Here is a 27,794-nt window from a genome sequence, read left to right as displayed (position 1 = left end):
TTGTATGGGTATTGGTAAATAAGTAACATCTTGTTACTTATTTACCAGTTAATTGACATTGACTTCTATTTGGCTATTATGACTAATGCTTCTATTAATCATGTACCTTTGTACAAGTGTGTGGGCATATGTTCATTTCTCTTTAGTAGGTACTTGAGAGTAGAAACCCTGTGTCATGTAGTTTAACATTTTTAGGGACTTCCAATAGAGTACCACTTTAACCATTAAGAATCAAGTTTTTTTTTTTTTTCAACTTTGAAATATGTTCAAGAAAGAGAATGAAAACAAGGCATTGGCATTTCTCTTTTCATTGATCTTCAGCTCATTTGTTGTCTTTGACAGGTCTGTAGTAATCACTCTCCACGGAAACAGTAAGGGACCCTTCTGAATATGAAAAGGCATTATTACTAATTATGTTGGAACAACAGGCATAAATTGGGACTGTCCTCAGCAAATTAGCACCAATGGTTAACCAACAAGAAGGAAAGGCTGTTGTTAGATGGAACTTCCTTCCCTCGTCTGACAAATAAGAATCAATGGGAATATGGAGGCGGTATCTCAGATGTGAAGTCAGTCACAGGGGCAATTTTAGCAGTGTCTCTGTCTTCTGCCCTATTCCCTCAAATAAAAAAGCGTCTTTGAAAGGAGGTGACACTTGAGCTAAGGATATCTTTACTCCTATCCACAGGTATATGTTCCAAATACAAAAATAAAGTGATTGAAATTAATCAAGCAGTGACTTATTAATTTTAATACTTACTTGAATTGATCATTTTATTTCTTCCAGGGAACAACAAATCATTACAACTTCAAAGCATCTTAGAAACTTTCAACTGTGCTAAAACTTGGGACGGTTTTTCCTTTCCTCTCATTTGAAAGGATTTCAAGAAGAAATAAGATGGCAGAGTTTTAAAGTTAAGATTCAGGATGAATGATGATAATTCAGATGACAAGACAGAAGATGAACTGCAATCCTTATTTATCAGTGATAAAAATGGAAACACATATGCATACAACCAAAAATCACCACACACACAAAACTCTTCAACCAATAATGTGAATTGGAATTCTGCCAAGCCAGATGAAATGGTGGTTGATTATGAAACCAACTCTGCTGTGGATATTGATGAAAATCTTGCTTTAACCCCTCAGTGTGTGGAAGTACTTGATCAGCAGAAGTCTTCAAGTGAGTTGATTGGTAAGGAGGTGTTCGATATCCATAAAGATTCCACACTTCAGTCTTGTGCACATGTTCTAAATACAGAGGAGCCCAAGTACCTGCCTAAGAATTGTCATTCCCTGGAATCATTTCAGGACCAGAGTGCTGAGACATCTCTGCCTTTTGTGTGGAAACCCAACAATGATGATTTGCACTATACAGACTATCCTACCGCCTTGGAGCTAAACCAAACATTTGACATGACAGTGGATCATGTTAACTGCACCTTTATAACACATCATGCTATTGAAAAGAGTCAGTCTTTGCATACCTCTGGAAATCGGCAGCCAACCGGCACGAGGAGTGGAAATCCATCTTTATCCTGTTCCATTCATACATCTTTGCATTCTGATAACATACACGTGAGAGATACAAATTATGATCGAGACAGCTTTGAAAACCCACAAGCCACAGAAGCAGAGGCTCAAGACACAACTTACACAGCATTTTCTGATGTGATGCAAACTGATACTGTTGTTCCAGATACTGGCACTCAGTGTCCATATTCTTCAGGACAGGTCACCAGTGACTACACAGATGGGTCACAGCAAAAACTGGTTGGAGAAAAAGAGATACAAGCTCAAACGCCAGTTTCTGAGGGCATGGATGTTCCCAATGGGTCTGTATTACAAGAGTTCTTTTGTTTATCTAAAGTTGAACCAAATAGTGAGACACATTCACAGAGCTCATATGGGCAAGAGAAAATGGGCCAAAATCTAAGAGAAACAGTGTCCAATTGTCTTATAGATGATGAATGCCCTTTACTGGGGCCAGCTTTTGATAAAAATGAAGCCCAAGTGCTGAACCCAGAACACGAAGTCACTGTGGCTGAAGACACACAAAATGCCTCTAATGAAAAGGATTTGGAAACCCAAAATTGTACCACTGAATTGATACTGAGTAGCCCACCAGGACAAAAGATGGCTTCATCAGTTGAACTGAGTTGGGATGCAAATGATATAGTCATTAGCACAAATAACCCAGTTTGCATGTCAACGCCAGTCCTAGATTCCCCAAATGCAACCTTTTCTATTTCACCAATTGAAGGGACCAAGAAATGTAGTAAAGTGGAGAAGAGTCATCGAGAGCTTCGAAATTTACCAAACTTGAAGGGGGCACCTGTGAACATGTCTAAACCTAATCTAGGAAAACTGACAACTAAAATGAATACCCCTGTAGGCAGCAAAGTTAGAAAAACCGAAATTATAAGCTACCCAAGACCAAACTTCAAGAATGTCAAGGCAAAAGTTATGTCTAGACCAGTATTGCAGTCCAAAGACCCTGCTTTATCAAAGGTCACACCCAGACCTCAGTTAAGCAGTGCCTCATCACCCTCATCAGGGTCTTCCTCAAGACAGTTGACAGCTTTGAGCAAAACACCAAGGTCTGACTTGAATGCGGATACAAAAGCAGAAATCCTAATTAACAAGATGCATAAGCAGCAATTTAATAAACTCATTACCAGCCAGGCTGTGCATGTTACAACTCATTCTAAAAATGCTTCACACAAGGTTCCAAGAACAACATCTGCCATGAAATCGAATCAGGAAGATGTTGACAAAGCAAGTTCTAATTCAGCATGTGAGACTGGGTCTGTGGCTACCTTTTTTCAGAAGATCAAAGACATACTCCCCGTTAAAATGGAAAGCACAGGATGTTTGGAAATAACATATGCTTCCAGCATCGATAGGATTAGCCCTGAAAAGAAGGGTGAAAAAGAAAATGGGACACCTATGGAAAAGCAAGAGCTAAAGAAGGAAATTATGAATGAGACCTTTGAATATGGTTCTCTGTTTTTGGTAAGTGAGATTTTTGCTTGCTCTGGGGAAGGGTGGAGGAAGCTGAGAGATGTATTAGCCATCGATTAACACAAATAGTCAATAATATTGCAGACCTAGCTGTGCAAATTTGCTTTCAGGTGTTAATATATTATTCACTTATTCTTTGTCTTGTAAGTTGCACACTTTAGAGTGTTAATTGGTTACAATATAGGAAAACATATGGGGAAAAATACAGTATGTTGTATTGCATACCAATGTTCCTTTTAATAAGATGAAAGAACAAGTTACTTTAATATTGTGGTATAATTAGTTATTTGAAGTTAAACATGCGGTTATATTTTGCACTTAGGAAAAAGAGAAAGGTTTGTTTATGAACTTTAAAATGTGTTGGGCCACATTTAAGAAATGGTAGCGCTGGAGAGAGCTAGTAAACAGTATCAGCATAAAAATAACTCCTGGTCTCTTCTGGAGGAAGCTGCTCTGGGAAGCGGAGCCCTCGCCTGTGAAAAGGGGGGTTGGAGATTCTGCCTCTGATCAGCCAAGGTGCATTTGGTTAAATAGTCTTTGACACCCAGAGGTGAAAGGCTTGGACCAGTAGAAGTCTGAGGTCTCTTGTAGCCCTAACCTATTGATTCCGGATATGTTAAAATAAACAAACCCCTTTTATTCAGTCTGTTGTCTATAGCACCTGTCACATATTTGGGGTGTGTGTGTGTAGGGGGGAGGAGGAGACTAGATAGTTCCATCTAAGCAAAAAATTCACATGCAGTTTAAAGATCGTTTTTCTATAAACATACCTATATTTTTGTCAACAGTATGTAGAAACTAGTTTTCTGAGTTTTAAAAATGTTGGTCAGACCATTCTGGGGCTTTGTGTACTTGTCCTTAGCACTGATTTTCACGGTAGGGTCTTAACATGGACTTCTGGCCCCACCTAGGCTTTCCTTGGGCTTCTGTCCTCGGGGCCAGGAATGGAGCTGGGCTCCAGGTAGGAAGGCAGATGTGAGACGTCTGCGTTCTCTGTGGAGGGCTCCTGTCTGAGAGGAAAGAAGCACATAAGGTGGAGTAAAGGGTTGAAGGGCTGTTTTAGAAGTGTTTTGAGGGTATGTGAGGCAATTGTTAGGTCCTTTTTAGGAGATAAGTTAGGAAACCCTGGATATTCCTGAGCTGTATGGGTTTAGAGATGTTTTGGCTTTTCTAACTTCTTTGGGGGAACAATGGTACCCCCACAGTGATGCCTAAATGAATGCCAATGCCTATTTCAAAACTCCGATTTTTAAGTTCTTTTCAAGTCAAACATAGGGAACTTGTTTTATGTCATTTATAATTTGATATTTTGCCAAGTGAAATTATACCCTCTGGTAATTCTAATCAACATTCTTAGTTTGGTGTTTATAGATATACATAAAAACAATACATGTATTCCTCCTTGATTTACGGGAGGCTTTCGTCATGTGTCGACGTCTAACTGCCAGAAAAAACGAGCATAAAGTTTCTCTAAAAAACATTTGCCATACATGTAAATTGGTTGTATAACTTTGAAATTAAAAGTTTTTGTGTGCGTTGAGTAAATCTTAGGCTTTCAATCTATACACATGAGGCATAAAGCTGTTTTTCAGGCTCCTATTGGAGCCAGGTGATAGAATCATCGGGTTGAAATGGATCCCAGGATATCTTGGGGAAGAAGCACTTTTCATTTCTGGAATCTTGCTTAGGATTCCCATATTTTCAGCACAGACACTAATCAAATGGTTTAAAACAAAACAAAAACCCTCATTCTTTACCCATGTCTTAAATGCAGTTCCCTCCAATAGCGCTGGTTCACCTTTTACACATTTTTTTTTTTTTTTAAAGGTTTTATGGATTTGTCAATGCAGGAGCTAGCACACAAGTAGGGGGAGTGGCAGACAGAGGGAGAGGGAGAAGCAGGCTCCCCGCTAAGCAGGGAGCCCCATGCCAGACTCGATCCCGGGATCATGATATGAGCCAAAGGCAGATGCTTAACCGACTGAGCCACTCAGGCATCCCATCACCTCTTACATATTTTCACGTTATCTTGGGGGAAGGGACAGGGCAAACCATCGCAGGCCACGGGCTCTGCAGAGAGCTGAATGAGTGAACATTGCTTCGTGCTGACTCAAACTCCCATTTCTTGGTCACTTAAGCAGTACCCAAAGGTTCTAAATCTGCCCTTGATCTTTGATGAGACAGTGCTGAAAGGATGTTAATTTTCGTTGTGCCCTGTTGGTCTGGGGCTAAATTAGGCCTTGAGTTTTTTAAGATTTTATTTATTTGACAAAGTCAGAGAGGGAACACAAGCAGGGGGAGCGGGAGAGGAAGAAGCAGGCTTCCCGCTGAGCAGGGAGCCCAGTGCGGGGCTCGATCCCAGGACCCTGGGATCAGGACCTGAGCTGAAGGCAGATGCCTAATGACTGAGCCACCCAGGTGCCCCCCCCCTTTTTTTTTTAATTTATTTATTTTAGAGCGAGAGCATGTGCACATGTGAGTGGGGGGAGGGTCATAGGGAGAGGAAGAGAGAATCTCAAGGAGACTCCCCGCGGAGCATGCAGCCCAACGCAGGCCTCGATCTCCATTCATGACCTGAGCCAATATCGAGAATCAGACACTTAGCCGACTGAGCTACCCAGGTGCCCCTGAGTTTACTGAATTATTAAGTTGCCCACAGTCTCACTGTTGTTTGGTCAGGGTTTATCCAAAACTTCAGAAAGTTTCTTATTTGGAGGAAGGATTTTGATTTTAATTTGATAGAAGGTGAGTGTAGCTACCTATTACAGAGGTTCTGTAAGTGGGATAGTGTGTTAGCTAAAGGAGCAGTGAATCACCTGAAGGGGAAGGAATTGATCCTTTCTTGATGCCTGCTCTGGATCACTTTGCTCAGGTTTTGTATATATATGTCATTACGTTTTCCCTGTAATATTCTGGTGGCGTATGCATTGTCATTCACTCTTTCCAACAACAATGGGCCAGTTGTTAGCCACATTTAAAGGCTTCAGAAAGGCTACTTAAAACACACACAGCTGCTAAGTAGGAAAACAGACTCAAACCAAGGGCTCCTGACTGGAATCCTGGCCCTTTCTGCTTCATACACCACAGGCTTTCAGAAGAACTTGAAGTCTGGAACTATGATACCTCCAGTTTTGTTTTTCTGTTTCAGGATTGCTTTGGGTATTCAGGGTCTTTTGTGGTTCCACACAAATTTTAGAATTGTTCTAGTTCTGTAAAAAAAGTGTGTGTGTGTGTGTGTGTGTGGGTGTGTGTTTTTAATTTATTTATTAGAAACCACGAGCAGGGGGTGGGGCGAAGGGAGAGGGAGAATCTCAAGCAGACTCTATGCTGAGTGAGGAGCCCAGTGTGGGGCTTAATCCCATGACCTTGAGATTATGACCTGAGCCAAAACCAAGAATCCAACACTTAACTGACTGTGCCACCCAGGTGCCCTGCTATTGGTATTTTTTCACTGTTTTGGGTAGTATACACATTTTTTTTCTTTAAATTTTTTTATTGTTAATCACCATATATTACATCCTTAGTTTTTGTTGTAGTGTTCCATGATTCATTGTTTGTGCATAACACCCAGTGCTCCACGCAGAACGTGCCCTCTTTTTTTTTTTTTTTTTAAGATTTTTTTTATTTATTAGAGAGAGAGCACAAGTAGGCAGAGAGGCAGGCAGAGGGAGAGGGAGAAGCAGGTTCCCCGCTGAGCAGGGAGCTTGACGCAGGGCTCGATCCCAGGACCCTGGGATCATGACCTGAGCCGAAGGCAGCCGCTTAACCCACTGAGCCACCCAGGCGCCCAGAACGTGCCCTCTTTAATACCCATCACCAGGCTAACCCATCCCCCCACCCCCCTCCCCTCTAGAACCCTCAGTTTGTTTCTCAGAGTCCATCGCCTGTCATAGTTCGTCTCCTCCTCCGATTTCCCCCCCTTCATTCTTCCCCTCCTGCTATCTTCTTCTTCTTTTTTTTTCTTAACATATATTGCATTATTTGTTTTGGAGGTACAGATCTGTGATTCGACAATCTTGCACAATTCACAGTGCTCACCATAGCACATACCCTCCCCAATGTCTATCACCCAGCCACCCCATCCCTTCCACCCCCCACCACTCCAGCAACACTCACTTTGTTTCCTGAGATTAAGAATTCCTCATATCAGTGAGGTCATATGATACATGTCTTTCTCTGATTGACTTAGTTCGCTCAGCATAACACCCTCCAGTTCTAGCCACATCGTTGCAAATGGCAAGATCTCATTCCTTTTGATGGCTGCATAATATTCCATTGTGTATGTATACCACATCTTCTTTATCCATTCATCTGTCGATGGACATCTTGGCTCTTTCCACAGTTTGGCTGTTGTGGACATTGCTGCTGTAAACATCGGGGTGCACGTACCCCTTCGGATCCCTACATTTGTATCTTTGGGGTAAATACTCAATAGTGCAATTGCTGGATCGTATGGTAGCTCTATTTTCAACTTTTTGAGGAACCTCCATACTGTTTTCCAGAGTGGTTGCACCCGCTTGCATTCCCACCAAGGTAGTATACACATTTAAACATTTTTTTCTTCCAATCCATGAGCATGGAATGTCTTTCCCTTTCTTTGCGTCATCTTCAGTTTCTTTCATCAGTGTTTTATAGTTTCCAGAGTGCAGGTCTTTCCCCTTTTTGGTTAGGTTTATTCGTAGATATTTTATTATTTTTGGTGCAATTGTAAATGTGATTGTTTTCTTAATTTCTGTTTCTGCTGCTTCATTATTAGTGTATAGAAATGAAACAGATTTCTGTACGTTGATTTTTGTATCCTGCAACTTTATTAAATTCATTTATCAGTTCTAGTAGTTTTTTTGGTGGAGTCTTTAGAGTTTTCTATATATAGTATCATGTCATCTGAAAATAGTGAAAGTTTTACTTGTTTCTTACAAATTGGATGCCTTTTATTTCTTTCTTTTCTGATTGTTGTGGCTAGGATTTCCAATACTATGTCAAATAGAAGTGGTGAGAGTAGACATTCTTGCCTTGTTCCTGACCTTAGGGGGAAAAGCTCTGTTTTTTTCCCATTTAGTATGATGTTAGCTGTAGGTTTTTCATATATCGCCTTTATTATGTTGAAGTATATTCCTTCTAAACCTACTTTGTTGAGGGTGTTTTATCACAAACGGATGTTGTACTTTGTCAAAAGCTTTTCCTGCGTCTATAGAAACAATACAGTTTTTATCCTTCCTCTTGTTTCCTTTTGTCTTCTTGATGTATCATGTTGATTGATTTGTGAATATTGAACCACCCTTGCATCCCAGCAATAAATCCCACTTGATTGTGGTGAATGATTTTTTAATGTATTATTGGATTTGGTTTGCTAGTATTTTGTTGAGGCTTTTTGCATCTATATTCATCAGAGATATTGGCCTGTAGTTCTCTCTTTCTCTCTGTGTGTGTGTGTGTGTGTGTGTGTGTGTGTGTGGTGTCTTTATCTGGTTTTGATATCAGGGTAATGCTAGCCTCATAGATTGAATTTTGAAGTTTTCCTTCCTCTTCTATTTTTTGGAATAGTTTGAGAAGAATAGGTATTAACTCTTCTTTAAATGTTTGGTAGAATTCATCTGTGAAGCCATCTGGTCCTGGACTGTGTTGGGAGTTTTTTGATTAGTGATTCAATTTCTTTGCTGGTCATTGGTCTGTTCAAATTTTCTAATTCCTGCTTCAGTTTTGATAGGTTTCTAGAAATGTATCCATTTCTTGTAGGTTGTCCAATTTATTGGCATATAATTTTTCACAATTTATCGGCATATAGTCTCTTACAGTTTGTGTTTCTGTGGTGTTGGTTGTTATTTCTCCTCTTTCATTAGTGATTTTGTTTATTTGACGCTACTCTTTTTTGGGGACGCTGTCTAGAGTTTCATCAATTTGGTTGATCTTTTTAAAGAAAGAGCTCTTGGTTTTATTGATCTGTTCTATTGGAGATTTTAGTTTCTATATCATTTATTTATGCCCTGTTCTTTATTTCCTTCCTTCTGCTGGTTTGGGGTTTTGTTTGTTCTTTTTCCAGCTCCTTCAGGTTTAAGGTTAGGTTGTTAGGGTTGTTTGAGATTTTTCTTGCTTCTTGAGCTAGGCCTGTATTGCTGTAAACTTCCCTATTAGAACAGCTTTTGCTGCATCTCAAAGATTTTGGACCATTGTGTTTTTATTTTCACTTGTTTCCATGTAGTTTATTTCTTCTTTGATTTCTTGGTTGACCCATTCATTGTTTAGTAGAATGTTATTTAACCTCCATGTATTTGTGCTCTTTCCAGGTTTTTTTCTTATGGCTGATTTCTAGTTTCATAGTGTTGTGGTCACACAAGATGCATGCTATGACTTCGATTTTTTTTTGAATTTGTTGAGACTTGTTTTGTGGCCTAATATGTGCTGTATTCTGGAGAATGTTCCATGTGCACTTGAAAAGAATGTATTCTGTTTTAGAGTGGGATGTTCTGAATATATCTGTTTAATCCATCTGTTCCATTGTGTCATTCAAAGCCATTGTTTCTTATGGATGTTCTGTTTGGATGATCTGTCCATCGATGTAAGTGGGATGTTAAAGTCCCCTGCTATTATTGTATTGGTATCAATTAGTTTCTTTGTTATTAAGTGTTTTATGTATTTGGGTGCTCCCTTGTTGGGTGCATAAATATTTACAATTGTTATTTCTTCTTGTTGGTTTGTCCTCTTTATTTATATATACTGTCCTTCTTTGTCTCTTTTACAGTCATTGTTTTAAAGTCTCTTTTTTTTCCAATGAAAGGATTGCTACTCTGGCTTTTTCTTTTGACTTCCATTTGCATAATGTTTCTCCATCCCCTCACCTTCAATCTGCATGTGTCTTTAGATCTGAAATGAATCTATTATAGGTAGCATATAGATAGGTCTTGTTTTTTTAATCCACTCTGTCATTCTATAGCTTTTGATTGGAGAGTTTGGTCCAGTTACATTCAAAGTGATTATTGACAGATTATTGCCATTTCATTACTTGTTTTGTGGTGGTGGTTATAGTTTTTTTCTGACCTTTCACTTCCTCTCTTTCATGGTTTGCTGGCTTTCTTTAGTGATGTTCTTGGATTCTTTGTATATCTGTTATGGTTTGTTTTGATTTGTGGTTAACATTAGCTTTGTGTAACATCTGCATATAGCAGTCTATATGAAGTTGATGATCGCTTGAGTTTGAACCCACTCTTTACTTCTCCCACTGTGTGTTAGGTATATGATGTCATATTTTACATCCTTTTATTTTGTGAATCCCTTGACTGTTTTTTGAAGAAATACTTATATTATTACTTTATATTTCCTACTTTTCATACTCTCACTTTTCTTTCTTTTCCACTCAAAGAGTCTGCTTCAGTAGTTCTTGTAGGACTGGTTTAGTGGTCATGAACTCCTTTACTTTTTATTTCTCTAAGAAGCTCTTTATCTCTCCTTCTATTCTGAATGCTAGCCTTGCTAGATAGACTATTCTTAGCTGCAGATTTTTCACTTTAAGCACTTTGCAGGCCAGAAGGGAATGGCATGATATATTCAAATCAAAGTTTTTGCTAAAAAGTCTGCTGATAGCCTTATGGGGTTTCCCTGGTATGTAACTGTCTTTTTCTCTTGTTGCTTTTAACATTCTTTATCACTGGGGTACCTGGGTGGCTCAGTTGGTTAAGCATCTACCTTTGGCTGGGGTCATGATCTCAGGGCCAGGGATTGAGCCCCACATCGAGCTTCCTGCTCAGCAGGGAGTCTCCTTGTCCCTTTCCCTCTACTCCTCCCCTTGCTTGGTGCTTGATCTCTCTCTCTCTCTCTCTCTCTCTCTCTCTCTCTCTCTCTCTCACTCTCACTCTCTCACTCTCTCACTCTCACTCTCAAACAAAAAAAATCATTCTTTATCACTACTTTTTGCCACTTTAATTACTGTGTGTCTTTGGTTTGGACCTCCTTGGGTTGATGTTTTTTGTGGGGATCTCTGTGCCTTCTAGAACTGGATATCTGTTTCCTCCCCCAGATTAGGGAAGTTTTCACCTATTATTTCTTCAAATACATTTTCTCCCTTTTCTTCTGGGATCCCTATATTGTGAACGTTATTACACTTGATGGAGTCCCTGAGTTCCCGAAGTCTCTTCTCACTTTACATAATTGTTTTTTCTCTCAGCTTGATTATTTTCCATGAACTCTGTCTTCCAGGTCATTAATTCATTCATCTGCTTCCTCTAGCCTGCTATTTATTCCACAAGTGTATTTTTAATTGCAATTATTGTATTCTTCATCTCTGATACATTTTTTTCTGTGTGTTAAGGGTCTTACTGATGTCCTCCACTCTTGTCTCAAGTCCAGGGAATATCTTCGTGATCATTACTTTAAAATTCTCTATCAGGCTTATTACTTATCTCAGTTTTGTTTAGGTCTCTTGCTATGATTTTGCCCTGCTCTTTCATTTGGGACATATCCCTCTGTTTCTTCATTTTGCCTAGCTCTCTGGGTCTGTTTCTGTGTGTTGGGGAAAGTCAGCTATGTCTGTTGCTCTTGAAAGCAGTGGGTACGGTCCACTTTAAATAACAAGGTCATGTTGGTCCCCTTCACAGGGAACTCTCAGCTGCCTCCAAGACCAGGCCTGCCTGGGTTGATTCATAAAGTGCATGCAGGTCGGGGCAGGGTGCTGCAAGCTGTTCCCCTGGGTGCCCTTCTGGGATCGTGTAGCCTTTGTGGAGACTGGGAGGCCAGCCAGGGTAGCTCTGGGAAGTATGGAAAAATGAGGTCTTGGTGCCACAGCTGTAGGCACCATTCCTTCTCCACAGGGGATACTCAGCCACTGTGGAGAGTGGGGCTGGCCACGGCAGCTCCATGAAGTGCATCAGCGTAGGGGTGCAGTTTTAACAAGGTGCATGCTGTCTTCTGAGGGAGGTAGGAGATGCGGTCTCAGCAAGGTTGGGTGGGCTTCTGAAGGAAGGACACCACAGCACCAGGACTGAGGTAGGCCCAGCTGGAGGGGGCAGGGCATGGTATAAGCAAGTTTGGTAGTGAGTGCTGGCTATTTCCTGAAGTTGGCTTTGTGATGATGCTGGGGGTGGGGGAGGGAAATGGTGCCTGCCAACTCCTTTGTTTCTGGAGAAGTCTCTCCAGGAACTCTGAGATTAGTAACTAACTTTCCCTCTTGTATACCCCTGGCGTTTTTCAAAATGCTGCTTCTAAACTGTATCTCCTCAGATTGTTCTGCAGACTCTTTAAGGGTGAGGACTCAGCTTCCTATAGCCTGCCCTCCAGTCTCTCCTTGACTGCCTGCTGATTTTTAGCATTCTAGGCTTTAAGTTCTGCTGGTTATAAGAACTCACAAAATCAGCCCTTCTGATTTTCAAAGCCAAATCCTATGGAGATGAGTATGAAGGCCCCTTGGTGTGATAGTCTGTTTTTTGCTGTTCTCCTGTGCTTATAGCTCCCTCCTTCCTGTGTCCAGAACTTCTGTGTTTAGCTCTCCACCATGTCTCTGACCTTCCTGCTCTCTTTAATGTGACCTCTTTCTCACGTTTAGTTGTGGAGTTTGTTGTGCTAGTCTTGAGGTACTTTTCTGGGTTATTTGCACTGATGTGAGGGTTATCTAGTATATGTAGGATGACGTGCATTTAGGGTCCTAGTCTACCATCTTCCCTGGAAGTTTTGCCCTATTAAATTTTTAATTCACCTGGTAGATGAATGCAACTGTCAGCATGGGGCTTTACATATCTGTGTTGGAAATTATCTACTTATGACTTACTAAAGAAGGGTACCAGTGGGGAATATGCAGCATAGATGTTAGGAGTATGGATTTAGAGTTACATATGCTTTCAGATGAGCTCCATCATTCACCGGGAGAGTGACATCGGGCAAATAATCTAGTCTCTGTGAGACTCAGTTTTTCTTTATGTAAAGGGAGAATACAAATACTAGCTTACAGTGTTGGAATTTTTCCTTGAATAAAGCTCAGGGTCTCGTTTTCTGTATGTAGAATGGGAATATTTATTGTCTGCCTACTGTGTACTGTATATGATGGTGATTGTTGGGATACAGAAAGGAAAGATACCACCTCTAGTCAAATCTCATACCTGGTGTGGTGGGTAATATTAGAAGATAAACCAAAAGGGGATGTTAAATATTAAGTTGGGAGTATGTGTAAACTCTCGTGCAGCAGAAGGCAGGATGGCGTGGTGGCAACGGGGAGAGTTGTCAAGGACAGCTTCTAGGAGAGCTATCATGTTAGCCACTAGCTAGAACTCCAAGGACAAGCATGAATGGGAAGGGTATTCTGGGAAGAGGAAATAACCTCTACAGAAATGAAGAAACATGAGAAGATATTCTCACTTAGGGGACTCCAGGGTAGTGAGTATGATGGGAGCCAGGGGTGCAGACCTGTGAACATTAAGGAATAAGCTGAAGGAGATAGCAGGGGTTGCTAGATCCAAAAGGGCTGGGTGTGCCTTGTTAGGAGTTGACTTTATCTGGAAGACAGAGGGAAGCTGCCTAACCCAGTTTGGCCGTTTAAGGAGATTACCTAAGCAATGGAATGGAACGTGAATTGGAGTGGAAGCTAGTGAGCCCAGAAATCCTGAGGATGTGATTTCAGTAATCCAGGGAAGGAAATGATGCAGGCTTGTGCTGAGGTCGATGCAAAAGGGAAAGAAGACTGTCAGGAGTTTAGGAAGTAAAAAAGGAAGCACCTAGAACTAGCTTTCATTGTTTATGTTGGGTGCCTGGGTATGTTGTGGTAAATATGGGAAGAGGTAAGTTTTGAGATGGGTGGGTAAAACTAGTTTAAAGTTAGATACTGCTTCATATTCTTCTGTAAAATGGGGTATGATAAAAGTAATAACTTCTAGGGTTATGAAGATTAAATGAGTGGAAACATGTATTTTGAACTTAAAGTATTATTCCGTAGGGGCCATATGTTGATCCGTAAAAACAATAATATGATTAATCTTGGCATCGCCAGGCAGAGGTGCCTGAAGAATGCTAAGTGGACAGGTAAAGAAAGAAGCTAAATACATGGGAAACGCAGGAGAGTGCTGGCTCAGACACGTTGACTGCAGATACAACAGGGTGTAGGTGGCGGTTGAAACAGTGGACAAGATCACCCGGGGAGAGCATATCACAAGGAAAGACTAGGGTCAAGTTTAGGACCCTTGGCACAACTAGAATTGAGACAGGATCCAGAGGAGGAATAACCAGACAGATAGAAGGAAAACCAGGAATGTGCTCTGTTGGAGAAATCAAAGAAAGTTGGCATCATCAGCATCAGATGCCGTAGGACACGGGCTACAGAGAACAGATTGAAAGCTGTAGCTTGACTTCAGCTTGCGGCACCGGTCATCTTGGGAATAGTTCCACCGGGGGCACAAAAGACGGATCATGATGGATTGAAGACTGAACTGTGAAGAGGTTTAATTCCTTCATACTAAAAATGAAAATTAAATACCCATCTGGCATATCTGCTTAGACAGAAATTGTTGTATTGACATAGCGCCACAAGGAAGTGGTATGAGGAAGGTATGATCTGGACTAAAATCTTAACTATTTTTTTCACAGGGTTCTGCTTCAAAAACTGCAGACACATCAGGCAGGAATATATCCAAGCCTGACTCCTCCAATTTGAGGAAAACACCTGGTTCAAAAGCCAAAGCGGGGCCTTCTGTTTCCTGTTTGAGGCGGAATAGTGACAGTAGAAATCTCAATTCTGATCGGGCCTTATCTCCGCAGAGGATCAGGCGTGTGTCCAGTTCTGGTAAGAATAAAAGAAATCAGTTGTGCCTTATAGCAGTTTGTGAATTATTTGAATGTAAATTAGGCATGTTAGAAAACAGAAAGACAGGTTTTGATTATAAAACTAACACATTTTGTCACTACAACATTTAGGTTCTTGTGGATCAGCATGTTACGTAGGGAAGGGAGAAAAAGAAGTCATAGACACAGCTCTGATCTTTGAGCAACGTAAAAGCTAGTTAGAGAAATGGGTGCATAAAACAACTAAGTTATTAAGAAAAATCAAATGGGTGCCTGTTATATACAAATTTCACAATTAGAAAATTTTTTATAAATGTTTAAGTGCTTAATAATAGTTAAATGTTATATACTGGACTCATGGTGGGCCCTCACTGTGTGAAAGAGATTAGTTTTTCCTTGAGTTTTACTGAAGGTGTATGATAAGTTCTCAGGGATATAAGAGTGACTAAGCAGTTAAACTTTGCTAAGATGAACTTTTATTTACGTTGGTGTATATTTTAGAAGTAGTAGTTTCGAAGTCCTGTTAGGTTTATGAAATTTGAGCGCTTTAAGAGTAGCTATGAAGTGTCTTACTAAAAATTTGGCAGATGGACAGACTTCTCTGGGTTACAGATCAGAACAGGAAATGGAAAAGTCAGCCTGTTTCGTAGAGACTAAGACAAAAACACTGCTAGCCATTCCAGATGACTGAGAACACTGCAGGGAACACCGCTTTACTTTAACAGGTACAGCCTTGTGCAAATTAAAGGCATGCCTGATAGATTTAGAAGTAAGTTCTCCTGTAAAAATAGTGACTACTGTTGAATGGTCTGGGGAAAAAGAAATACCTCTGGAGTGATGTGTCAACACATGTGAGAACATTTAGCAGAAACTAACAAAATCAAGCAGATCCCAGAGGATCTCATTACTTCTCTACACCTTGATAGTTTCGGGTTTTATTTTTTAATTCTATTTTGAGGCCTCCTGTGTGAGAAGCCTATAATGAGCAGAAGTGTTCAAAGGGTGATTTGTTTAGATTCAGGCCTAGCATTAAGATTCTGAGGCTCGGAGGAGCAAAACCAGGACCCGGTATGGGGGGAGGAGGAGGGATGTAGCACATTCCACTCCCCTCCCTGGAGGAGCTGAGTGGGAGGAAAGAATTCACTTGAAGTCGTCTTCACTGGGGAGAAAACCGGAAGAGGAACAAAGATCCTGATTTTAGATAGTGCCACAGTTAGTGAGTTGAGGCATAAGTGAGATCAAAGCTTTGGTTCTTAGTGTTGACGGCAGGGTAAGGGGAGTGGTAGTTGCCAGATGATGGGGAGCTCCCTTCCTGTTCGGATGTTAGGAGCACCTGTGGCTTGGTGGCGCTATGGAGCTGTGGCCACTGGCACGGTGGCCTCTAGGTTAGGAGCTCTGTATTCTAGTAACGCTCTGGCACCAAGGAGCTACGCAAGCGAGGTGTTTCCCCACCCTGGGCTTCAGCCTTGCGTTGTGAAATATGAGGGTTTGAGAATGTCAGGACCTGTCAACTTTTACACTCCTTATCTTTCTACGGTCAGTCTGGGGGCTCGCCTAACTTCCTGAGCAGTGGCTACTACTAGTAAGATTCTCTGGACCACAGGATGCTCAAAACCCAGAAAACCGGAAGTGTACATACTCTCAGGAGATTAGGCGGGTACCCAGGACATTTAGTAGTTCCTGGCTCTCTGGGGTTCTGCTTTCAACGATTTCAGTTAGCCGTAGTCAGTCATGGTGCAGAGGCAGGTGATCCTCCTTCTGATGTTTTGTTACAAAATCAGTAGTAGCTTAACACTAAATCATAAGGCCTAGATCATTCACCTCAATCCATCTCCTCGTGCAGGCATTTTATCACCTCACATTATCACAGGAAGAAGGGTGAAGATATTTTGAGACAGATCATGTTCACATAACTTTTATTATAGTATATTGCTGTAATTGTTTTATTGTTGATCTCTTTCTGTGCCTCATTTATAAATTAAACTTGTTCAAAGGTAATGTATGTGTAGGAAAAAAGCAGTACACACATAGGGTTTGGTCCTATCTGTGGTTTCAGGCATCCACTGGAGGTCTTGAAACGTGTCCCCTGTGGTTGGGAGGATGGGGGGCGGGGGTGCAACTTTATTTTCAAAACTGGAAATTTTTTTATGTAGTTGATCAGTTCCACCAAAGAGTTAAGCATTTTTAAAGTCCCCTTTCCGTATACTACAGAATATCCTGCCTTAAGAGAAAAGTAGGCCTGTTTACTCTTAATGAAAGGCCAAGCACATTTATTTAGCTTTTATTAACCTGTATAAAGAAACTTGATAAGTAAGTTATGTATTCAGAGTTTTCAATCTGAGTTATAAAAACTAAGTTTTCTTTTACCTGGTGGTTTTCTGTATAGAAATGGGAAAAAAAATTAATGTAACCAGAAACTTCATGGATTCACATTTGAGTTTTTATCTGAACTGTTGGAAGACTAACTTGATTATGCTGTATTTAAAAAAAAAAAAACAGCAACTATCTTGTTTGGATGCTCATAATAAATTGAGAGGTGTTTGTTGGGGGGGCAGGAAATTTAATCAGCACAGAGTTAAAAGTAGAGCATAAGATCAAGGAGCAAAAACAATGTGCCTTTAGATCACTGAGAGTGTGTTGCCATAGTACAGTACAATGAGGTGTTTGTGCATTAGAAAATTGAAACCAAATGGACATCCTCTGTACTCTGTATACAAAGTTACTCTCCTGAAAGGTACGCGGCAGGAATGTTCCAGCCGACTGGGGTATTTCAATAAATCCTTTCAGAGAATGGCGTGAAACCAGATCTGGACTTGAAATAGCCATTTTCTTGACTTTAACCTGAGTATGAGAAAGAATTGTGATTAAACCCATTTTACTTGTCAAAATCTGGAAATGGTAATGTACGGCATGATGACCATAGCCAATGCTACTGTATGATCTATACGAAAGTTAAGAGAGTAAATCCTCACAATCCTCATCACAAGGGAAAAAAATTTTTTTGCTCTCTATTGTGTCTTTATGAGATGGATGCTAATTACACTTACTGAGGTCACCACTGCACAGTATTTGCCGGCCAAGCCATTATGCTGTACCCCTTAAATTTACACAGTGGTGTGTGCCAACTAGATCTCAATAAAACTGGAAAAAGAATTTAAAAAAAAAGGAAATTTGTATGAAATCAGATTAGGACTGATGACAACAGGGCAGATTCAGAGTATCTTTGTTTGGAGTATATGTGTGTTTTAACCACTCCAATAAATGAGATTTTGAGAAGTGGGATAATAATAATTATAATGCCAACGATAGCAGCTAAACTTACAGAAGACTTAACCAAGTTTTAGGCTCCGTCTTAATCATTTCATTGAGTGCATTTAATCCTCACAGTAGTTTTGTGAGGCTTATCCTCGTTTTACAGAGGAAAACATCACATAGAAATTAAATAATTTGTCAAGGTTACACAGCTAACGAGTGGCAGAGGAAGGATTCAAACCAGGCGATAGGGCCCCGGAGTCCATTCTCTTAGCCTTCGCATTATCAGTCTAAAGAACTACTCTTGGGGCTCCTGGGTGGCTCAGTCGGTTAAGTGTCTGCCTTCGGCTCAGGTCATGATTTCGGGGTCTTGGGATTGAGCCCCGCATCAGGCTCCCTGCTCAGCGGGGAGCCTGCTTCTCCCTCTCTCTCTGCTCCTCTCTTCTGCCTGTGCAGGCGCTCGCGCACTCTCTCTCTCTCAAATAAATAAAAATCTTTAAAAAAAAAAAAAAAACAAACCCAAACTCCTTAGTATGACTATGAGTTTTGAAAAATTAAAATTCTCACACTCAACTGAATGGTTTAGAAATTGGCATTTCTCTTCTCAGGCCCTTGGCTTACAGCTCTCTGTCATACGTTACCATAATTTAAAAGAGGCTGCATGGTTATTGCAAATTAATGCTGCTGAGTAAATCACTGAATAGTTAAATACTTCATGATTCATTCGGGCATCTTCAGACCTATCAGCCACCCTCTTCTGAAGGCAATACCAGTTCTTATCAGGTTTTAGATTATAAATGTGTGTTTTCCTTCATACAGAGCTGTAATTGCCCTTCCAGTGACCAGCCTGAGCAAGGTAGGATTATGGAGGTAGGACAGGTTACACTCCCTGCCCTGTGGATCATGTAACCTACCCGGGGAGGGCAAGAGCTCATTTATGACGCAACCACAGAGGAGCACAAGAAGGGTGTATAAAGGGTGTGGAAAGGCCCCTAAGTGCTTTAGGACTCGGGGGGGAAAAGAAGAATGTTCAGGGGGTTGGTCTGATTATACCAGAGCCTGAAGAAAGGCCTCATGAAAGAAATAGTCTTTAGTTGTTTTGTTTTGTTTTTTTTTTAAGATTTTATTTATTTGACAGAGCACAAGCAGAGGGGGAGAGAGGGAGAAGCAGGCTCCCCGCTGAGCAGGGAGCCCGATGTGGGACTCAATCCCAGGACCCCAGGATCATGACCCAGGCTGAAGGCAGCCGCTTAACCGACTAAGCCACCAAGGCGCCCCAGTCTTTAGTTTTTCTAGAGAAAGAAAAATAACATTTCAAGAGGATAAACCTTTGCTTTAATTCAGTTTATTGTGGGTTAATAAAATAAATGCCTCTCAAACCAGGAGTACGTCCCAAACTTGTAATGACTTGCCTAGCATTATAGGTTTCTGAGCTTTCTTGCTAAGTTGTTTTTTTCCATAGTTGTTTTTTGTAAGCTAATTTTCTCTATTTCATGTTAAAGGGAATTTAAAATCATTTCAATTCACTCTTATATTACTTTAGTCTTTTCTAGGTGAGAGTTTGAGAGAAATAGCTAGCAAAATTATGAGAGGGATATTTGCTATACATTCTTAAAAACCAGAAATCATCCCCTAGTAACTTATTCTAAAAGCTAACTTTGACGTGTTGGTTTTGATGCTTCTATATTTGCACGTAATTAAAACACTTTTTAAAGAAGGTATCTCAAGTTTTCTTGGCATAAAAATAATAGTCGTAGTAATGTTTTTGAGCACCAGTGATGTGCCATGCTCTGTTCTAAGTTTTCTAAATGCCTAATTTCATTTACTTTCACAACTCATGAGGTATAGACAGGTATACTCCTCCCACTTCTGCAGATGAGGAATTTGAAGTTTTGAAACCTTAAGTAACTCGCACAAAGTGACACAGTTCATAATTTGTGGAGACAGGAAACAGAACAAGCAGTCTCTATGCTCTTAGCCTCCATAAATATACCCAGGAGTCCGACACACTGACTTCCTCACTTAATTAGTGTCTAGTGAGTCCCTGCCTGTGCTGGGAATGAAGACAGGCACAAAACAGATACATTCTTGCCCTTGCGGAGCTTAGATTCTAGTCTGGCGCCTCAGAAAATTAAGTAAATAAAATGTTGAGAATGTAAGATGATAAATGCTGAGAAAGGCAGTGAAGGGAGTTCGAGCTTAATATCAGGTGGTTGAGAAAGGCCTCACTGAGCAGGTGACAAATGAGCCGGTGCCTGAAGGCTCAGAAGGAGGGAGACATTAAGACATCAGATGACAGGCCTTCCCGGGCAGAGCGAACGTCAAGTGCAAAGATGGAGGTGAGGCAGCACGGAGTGGGGGTCGGGGGGTGTGCTTGAGGGACAGAGAGCTGACCAGTGTGTGCGGTGGGAGGCCAGCGAGTAGGAATGAGGCCAACCAAGTGGGGTCTTACAGGCACCTAGGAGACAAGGGTCTTCTTTTTTATTCCTTCCTGACATGATCACTGCATTCTCGATCATTTTACAGGCATTCCACTCAGTTCTTCTCACTTGGCAAGTAATTCTGGAGAAGATTATTTTCTAGAATGACACATGCGTGAGGAATCATGGGTCACTATGCACTTTTCTCTTACTTTATGAATTTAAGAAAAGTTTTTAAACCCTGCTATGTGCCGGGCAGTCTACTAGATTCGGAGAATACAAACATGATGAAATAATAGGCCCTTGTCATGATCTCACTCGCTGGAGGCTGAGCTGGAAAGGGGCGTTGGAGCACATCATTTGAATGCAAACTCTTCATTCTTAAAACTGCAGCTGACCTGTCCTGGCCTCTGTGATATTTTGCATTTATTATGCTGTACTCTGATCATTTTTGTACATGTCTGTCTCCTGAATTGTGAGGTCCATAAGGAGAGTCCAGGTCTTGGTTATTTTTATATTTTTCGGTGCTCTGCACAGTGTACCTATTACACAACAGGTGTTTAAAAATGTTGTCTGGCCTGATTTGAATGGAGACTTCTGTGAAGTACTGTGTGTCTACAGCGAAGGGAACACCCCTGACTGGGCCTAAGGGCAGACTGGAGAATAGCTATGACATTTGAACTGGCCGTGGAATGTGCCGGTAGATGTTTGCCAGACATGGAAAGTTGCTGGCATTCCCAAGGGTGCAAGTGGAGAGTTATGAAAAGGTATGGTGCGTGTGGAAACACTGAGGGCAGGTCAGCATGCCTCGAACAGACCGAATGTTGCGGTAAGTGATGGATGAGCCCCAAGTACGGTTGAGGTCGATCAGTTCTCTCGCAGTCAGTCAAGACACAAACTTAGAAGAGTTGTACCAGCGTGTGGGAAGAGGAAGCAGAGTGAAAATATTAAAAATGTTTTGGAGGAAGAGGGTCTGGTCAGCTTCTGTGGGTGGCGAACAGTCCCATGTCTCCTCAGTTTGCTTGTTGGGCGGCCGTGAAACGAGACAGAGAAATAGAGTAGTGAGCAGAGGTTCTCAGGAGGAGATGGGTGGGTGTTGTTGGGGGCATGTTGAATTTGAAGAGACCGAGAAGCCCCTCAGAGGGTGTGTGGATGTTTGAGGTTTAAGACCGTCAACATGTGTAGAGAGCTAGGAAGCCTGTAGGAGAAGAGCTGATAAAGATCAAAGCTGCAGGGATGGCTGCCAGTCAGCTCCTGGACGCATCGGAATGCATCCAGGGCACAGGCGAGGAAGTCTGAGAAACAGAGGGGATGCTGCAGTGTGTCCGTATGGACCCACTCGGAGATGAGAGAGGGAATTTTGAGAGTCAGGTGTCAGAGTAGCGGCTGTGCACAATGGGCGGGGTAGCTTCTTCCTTTGTATTTGCCAGCTCACTTTGCTGAGGTTCGGTGATGTCTTTGAAGGGAGTTGGTGCAAAATCTGTTTACTTGCATATTTTTGTAACCTTAGAGAAGGAAATAAACCTAAGATGATCAGTTTTGAGTCTCAGTGACCGCATTGTTCAAAGCAGCTCTGCTGATGAACCTTGGCTTCTAAAGAGCCAGGATGCTCAGCATGTGCCTTTTCCGCACTGCGGGTAGGAGCCCTGTGAGTGCGAGGTGAGCTCCTTCACCACCAGATAAATAAATCCATTGACAGCCTATGAAGACCCTTGTTCATCTTTGTTTGGCAGCTGGGGAAAGGATGCAACCCTTCTAGGTTTTGAGTTTATTATACCTTTAGTTGTGGGACACATGTTCCCAGGCCCATGACTGTGGAAGTTGATTTTGTTTCACACATGAGGCAGGAGACATTTTGTGAACACACTTGGAGAGGCAGGTAAGGACAGTAGCGCCATGAACACTGGGCTTCTACGCAGTTCAAGTCCTTGTGAGAACCTTGCTTTGTGGGATGTTCTTGTTTCTCTGTCAAATTACCACCCTCTTAATACTTGCTGTGTTTTTGTTGTGACTCACCTGTACAACCAGGACCAGGACTTGATTTTCGCATTTACTCTTCAGTTTAAGCAAATGGCGCTGGTTATGAGGAGTTGTTTCTTGTGTCCTATGAATACGACCTCGCTGTGGCTAACTCAAGAACGTGGACGCTCAAAGTCACGTTTGGCAGTACGTAAATGTAGAGGGTTACTGAAATTCTGTGTTCTGGAAGAGAACTGATTCATTTGACATTTTAGGAGTGTATACAGTGCGAGTCATACTCAGACCCAGAGGAATTATGGGATGAGTAAGACATGGTGCTTGCCCTCAGCTATTACCAGTCAACTAGGAGAGGTGATGAGTTCATCCCTCATCACCTGTGTCCTTAGGCTATTTTAAGGGGAAAAAAAAGCTGTAGGATTTCAGAAGAAGGTAAGATTACCAACACCGAAGTTTACGGAAACTCTTCTTTGCTAGAATAGAGGTAATTCTGTAATATGATTGAGGAACACCTTTACAAATTTAGGTACCAGTTTTGGTTTAGTGTTGATGCTTTCTGCTATTTAATTTTTGCCATCAGGATCCTAGAACTACAACTAAGAAGAATACATCCGGATCGAGGTAATTTTTAGGACTTAGCTGATATACTAGGAAGTAGAAATGAAGGGACAGTTGGGGTTCAGAGTATGGAATGTAGAGATTGAAGACTGAGTCAGTAAAGGTAATTGGAAATACAGAGGAGGGTGGTTGGGCAATTAGGACACAATCCGTGGGTGTTCTGGTAGTCAACAGGCAGAAGAAGTCCAGACAGAGCCCGGGTGTCTCAGTATCAGGAAAGGAAAGGGAGAAACGTGGTCTTAGGCAAGGTAAACTTTACTTTACCTTGGGGCACCTGGGTAGCTCGGTCGTTAAGCGTCTGCCTTCAGCTCAGGTCATGATCCCAGGGTCCTGGGATCGAGCCCCACATCGGACTCCCTGCTTGGCGGGAAGCCTGCTTCTCCCTCTCCCACTACTTGTGTTCCCTCTCTCGCTGTCTCTCTCTCTGTCAAATAAATAAAATCTTGAAAAAAAAAAAAAAACAAAACAAACTTATTTTACCCCTCTTGGATCTTGAAGTTTACCAGTTAATTTGGATAGCTCATCAGGTTTCTGCTGCCCCCTTCCCAGTAGGCTATTTTTAAAAAAGATTTATTTTTGAGAGAGTGTGCGCACATGAGTGTGGGGAAGCGTGGGGGAGAGGCAAGGGGGGGGGCGCGAAGAGAATCTCAAGCAGACTCCCTACTGAGTGTGGAACCCCACATGGAGCTTGATCCCACGACCCTGAGATCCTGACCTGAGCCGAAACCAGTAGTAGGACAATCAACTGACTGAGCCACCCAGGTGCATCCCTCCCCCAGTAGGCTATTTTGAAAGTATAAGCCTTTCAGTGAAAAGTGGAAAAGAAAAAAAAAAATCCCCTTAATCTCATCAATGCCAAATAGTTTTTGACTTCACAATTAATAACTGTTCAATGCCTTTTCTTTTTGCATTTTCTCATGTATGTGTGCTTAAATATATTTAATGGAGACAGTTTCTACTGTTTCAGAAACCCCACACCTGACAGGCGTTTAATGAGTTGATTGAATTTTCTTTTTCATTTAAAAGGTGTGGTTGCTACTTTCCTAGATTTTTACCTTCTTATTCTTTAATAACATGATTTTAAACGACCTTATAATATTTCATCATCGAAATGTGCTGCCATATATTTCTTCAGACTTCTTTGAACGTTAGGTTTTTTTTTTTTTTTTAAAGATTGATTTATTTTAGAGAGCGAGAGAGCAAGCACGAGCGGGAAAGGGAGAGGGAGAGAGCATCTCAAGCTGACTCCATGCTGAGCGCAGAGCCTGATGCAGGGCTCAATCTCACCACCCTGAGATCAGGACCTGAGCTGAAACCGAGAGTCAGACTTAACTGACTGCACCACCCAGGTGCCCCTTTCTTTTGTTTTTATAGTGTGTGAAACAGTTCTACACTGAAGAACTTTGTACAGGAGTATAAGAGCTGGTCAGATAAATTCTTTGGATACATTCCTTTAGATGGAATCAGAGGGTGTGAATATTTTTAAGACTTCTGATACATGTTGCCAAATTGCCCTTCAGAAACAGCATACAAGTCAGTGCTACTAGTCTGAGTAAGAGTGTTTTCCAACACCCTTGCCAGTATTTTGACATTGCTAACACTCTTTCCAAATGTTTACTGTTGCAGAAAGGGCAAAAACGGCATCTTATTTTAATTGGCATATGCTTGGCACTCAGATCTTGATTGAATAAGTGTAGACTCAGGGATCAAAGTGCTGAGGTACAGAAGTGAATACAAGATTAAAACATGCCCTCCTTGAAGTTACATTCTGGTGGGAGAGACAGGTAATATATAGGATGCTTGATAATCTGAAGTACTAAAGAAGGGGGACATACTAATGCAGAGAAGGGGAATATGAAATGTTGGGGGTTGTTTTTATGTGAGAGAGAGAGAAATTTTGGTTAGTGTGACCAGGGAAAGGTGGCTTTTGAGTAAAGGCTGGAGGGCATCAGTCATGGGAGTATCTGGAGGAAAACCGTGCCAGTCAGAGTGGAGAGCAAGTGGAAAGACCCTGTGGTGGAGCTTTACTGATGTGCTCTAGGAAAGCAAGGAATGAGGTGAGGAAAAGTTGAAACAGACGGTGACGTTTGACAGGTAGCAGAGAACCAGATCATGTGCAGTCTTGAAAATCCTAAGGATTTTGGCTTTTAACTAAAGTAACTTAAATTTTGACAGAGTTGTTCTGATACCTGCGTAGAGAATACATTGAATGGGGGTGAGGACTGGTTCAGGGAGACCAGTGAGGAAGTACTAATACAGGCACTGACGGCGGGAGATCGTGGCTTCTGGGGCCAGGGTTGTGGCAGTGTGAACGGTGGTAGTCAGATTCTAGATGGGCGTGTTGAAAGTGAAGCTGACAGGATTTGCTTAGATGAAGTGAGAGCAAAAGAGCGGAGTCGGAGATGACTCTACACACTTTGGGTGTGAACAGTGGAAGGATAATGTTGCCATCCACTGAGATGGGGATGGATGGTGGTGGCACAGATGTTAGGATATGGATATCAGGAACTAAGCTGTAGAGATATTAAGTTGAGGTGGATACTTTGTAAGTGAAGATGTTGAGTAGAAAGTAGGATACACAGGTCTAGAGTGCACAGAAGTCTGGTCTATGAATATAAATTTGGGATTCATCAATATTTAGATGGTATTTAAAGCCACTGGACTGAATAAAACCACCAAGAGAGCGTGCAGAAGAGAACAGGTCAAGGGCACCACTGGGGAACTCCCTAGAGTATTCCAAAAAACCTCTGGGGTACTCCTAAATTTTAAAGGGCTGGGGAGATGAGGAGGAATCACAGAGACCAAGAAGAAACAGCCAGGAGGGTAGGAGGGAAGTCAGTCAAGAGCGTTGTCCTGGAAGCCAAGTAAAGAAGACCTTTCAAGGAGGAATCAACTGCATCAGATGCTGAGAGAGGAGAACATGGTAGTTAAGAATGCCATTTGGTTTAAACCAGAGGTTGTGTGTTTACCAGGAAGTCTAGAGGTGGTTGGTCTAGGTTTGCTGATTCAGTAAGGTCATCTTTCTGTTTTTCCACTCTTCTTGACTCAGCATGTTGTTTTGTCAGTGACTTTTCAGTTAAAATGTGGTCACTAAGAGATCCAAGTGCCAGTTCCTCCTGCTACTGGGTAAAGGCTGAAGGTGAAGGACAGCATGCTAGAGTCGAGGCTTTCGCCTGGCATACGTGTCTATCTTTATCAGGGAGGAAACCTCCTGTTCAGCACCTTACCCCCTAGCACTCGGGTCTTTAAGTCTTACTGGCACAGACCAAGTTGTATGGTCGCTACAACTTGAAGAAAGACTGGGAATGCAAGCATTAGGCTTTTTCAATCTTTCTATAGTGTACTGGTGATGGAAATGGGGATTAGGGATGACAGTTGGGGAGCCAGGAAAGATGCTAGACACAATAAGGTTAAACATTTTTAAAAATTTTTACTGATTATTTTTATTTACTGTTTTGTTAGGCGCTTTTGCTCCCTTACGTCTTGAGCCATACAGTTCTGTTGATTTGATATTGTTCATTGTCCTTTGTCTTGGGTTTCGTCATTTGCCTTTTTGTATATGGTGATTTTTAAAAAATGTTTCCAGTTTTTATATGGTCAAATACATCTTTTCCTTTAATTTTCCTGTGTTTTTATGCTGGACAAGACCTTCTCTACTGAAAGAGACTGATCTATAATTAGTTATTATGGTTAATTTGTCTGGTTTTGTTCTAAACCCTTTATAATCCAATTTTGTGTGTGTGGTAAGACTAGTGGCGAATCTTTAGGTAACTTAAGATGTGCCAGATACTATTCTAAGCATGTTAAAAATGAAAACTTACTTAACCTTTAAAAGAAGGTATAAAGTAAGTATCCCTATAATCGCACGCATTGTTTCATATGAGAAAAACAGGCACCAAGAGGCTAAGAAACCTGCTCAACAGCCAGTGTGTGCTGGAGCTGGGTTTATTTATTTATTTTTAAAGATTTTATTTGACAGAGACAGCAAGAGGGGGAACACAAGCAGGGGGAGCAGGAGAGGGAGAAGCAGACTTCCCGTGGAGCAGGGAGCCCAATGCGGGGCTCCATCCCAGGACCCTGGGATCATGACCTGAGCCAAAGGCAGACGCCTAACGACTGAGCCACCCAGACGCCCCTGGAGCTGGGTTTAAAACCTAGGCAGTCTGGCTCTGGATTGTCCACTTTTAATCACTACATCATACATACTGCTTCTCAAATTTTATTTTTTTTAATTCAGTTATTTTAATACCACAAATAAATGTCTTATCTGAAAGAAATTTCCCTTATCCTATTCTAAATTTTTATATTTCTGGGATTTATACACCAGTTCATTAATCTGTCCATAATGTTTTATACCAACAATAGACTTTTTATTTTATAATATCCTATAGTAACTAATAGCACAACTTCCTTCTTATTGAACTTTATTATGATAAATATGTTATATAAAATTTACCATTTTAACCATTTTTTAAGCGTGTGGTTCAGTGGTATAAAATAGATTCCTTTTGTTGTACAAGAGTCGCCATCATCCCATCTCCAGAACTTTTTATCTTCCCACTGAAACTCTTGATCCATTAAACACTAACTCTCCACTTTCCATCCCCCCAGCCCCTGGCAACTACCATTCTACTGTCTGTCTCTGAATTTGACTACTCTGGGTACCTCACGTAAGAAGAATCATGGCAATATTTGTCCTTTTGTGAGTGGCTTAGGGAATGTCTTCAAGTTTCATCCATGGTGCAG

The 27,794-nt window shown here is 41.4% G+C and overlaps 1 protein-coding gene across 4 annotated transcripts in view; it reads left to right on the top strand.

Moving 5' to 3' along the window:
• The window catches only part of MTUS1 (microtubule associated scaffold protein 1), a 166,624-nt gene that overhangs the window by 50,765 nt on the left and 88,065 nt on the right, over positions 1-27,794 (top strand). For 3 of the 4 annotated variants that reach the window (XM_027598755.2, XM_027598753.2, XM_027598754.2), the window contains 2 exons: positions 788-3,018; positions 14,587-14,782. In XM_027598755.2, the coding sequence (XP_027454556.2) occupies positions 928-3,018; positions 14,587-14,782 (2,287 nt within the window). In that variant the 5' untranslated portion in view covers positions 788-927. Of the gene's footprint in view, positions 1-787; positions 3,019-14,586; positions 14,783-27,794 lie in introns of those variants that run through there. The other variant, XM_027598756.2, reaches the window with a different exon arrangement.

This window comes from Zalophus californianus, chromosome 2 (genome assembly GCF_009762305.2).
Source record: "Zalophus californianus isolate mZalCal1 chromosome 2, mZalCal1.pri.v2, whole genome shotgun sequence".
NCBI lineage: Eukaryota > Metazoa > Chordata > Mammalia > Carnivora > Otariidae > Zalophus > Zalophus californianus.
Note: the sequence above shows the minus strand (reverse complement) of the source record. Positions and strands in the feature narration are given on the sequence as shown.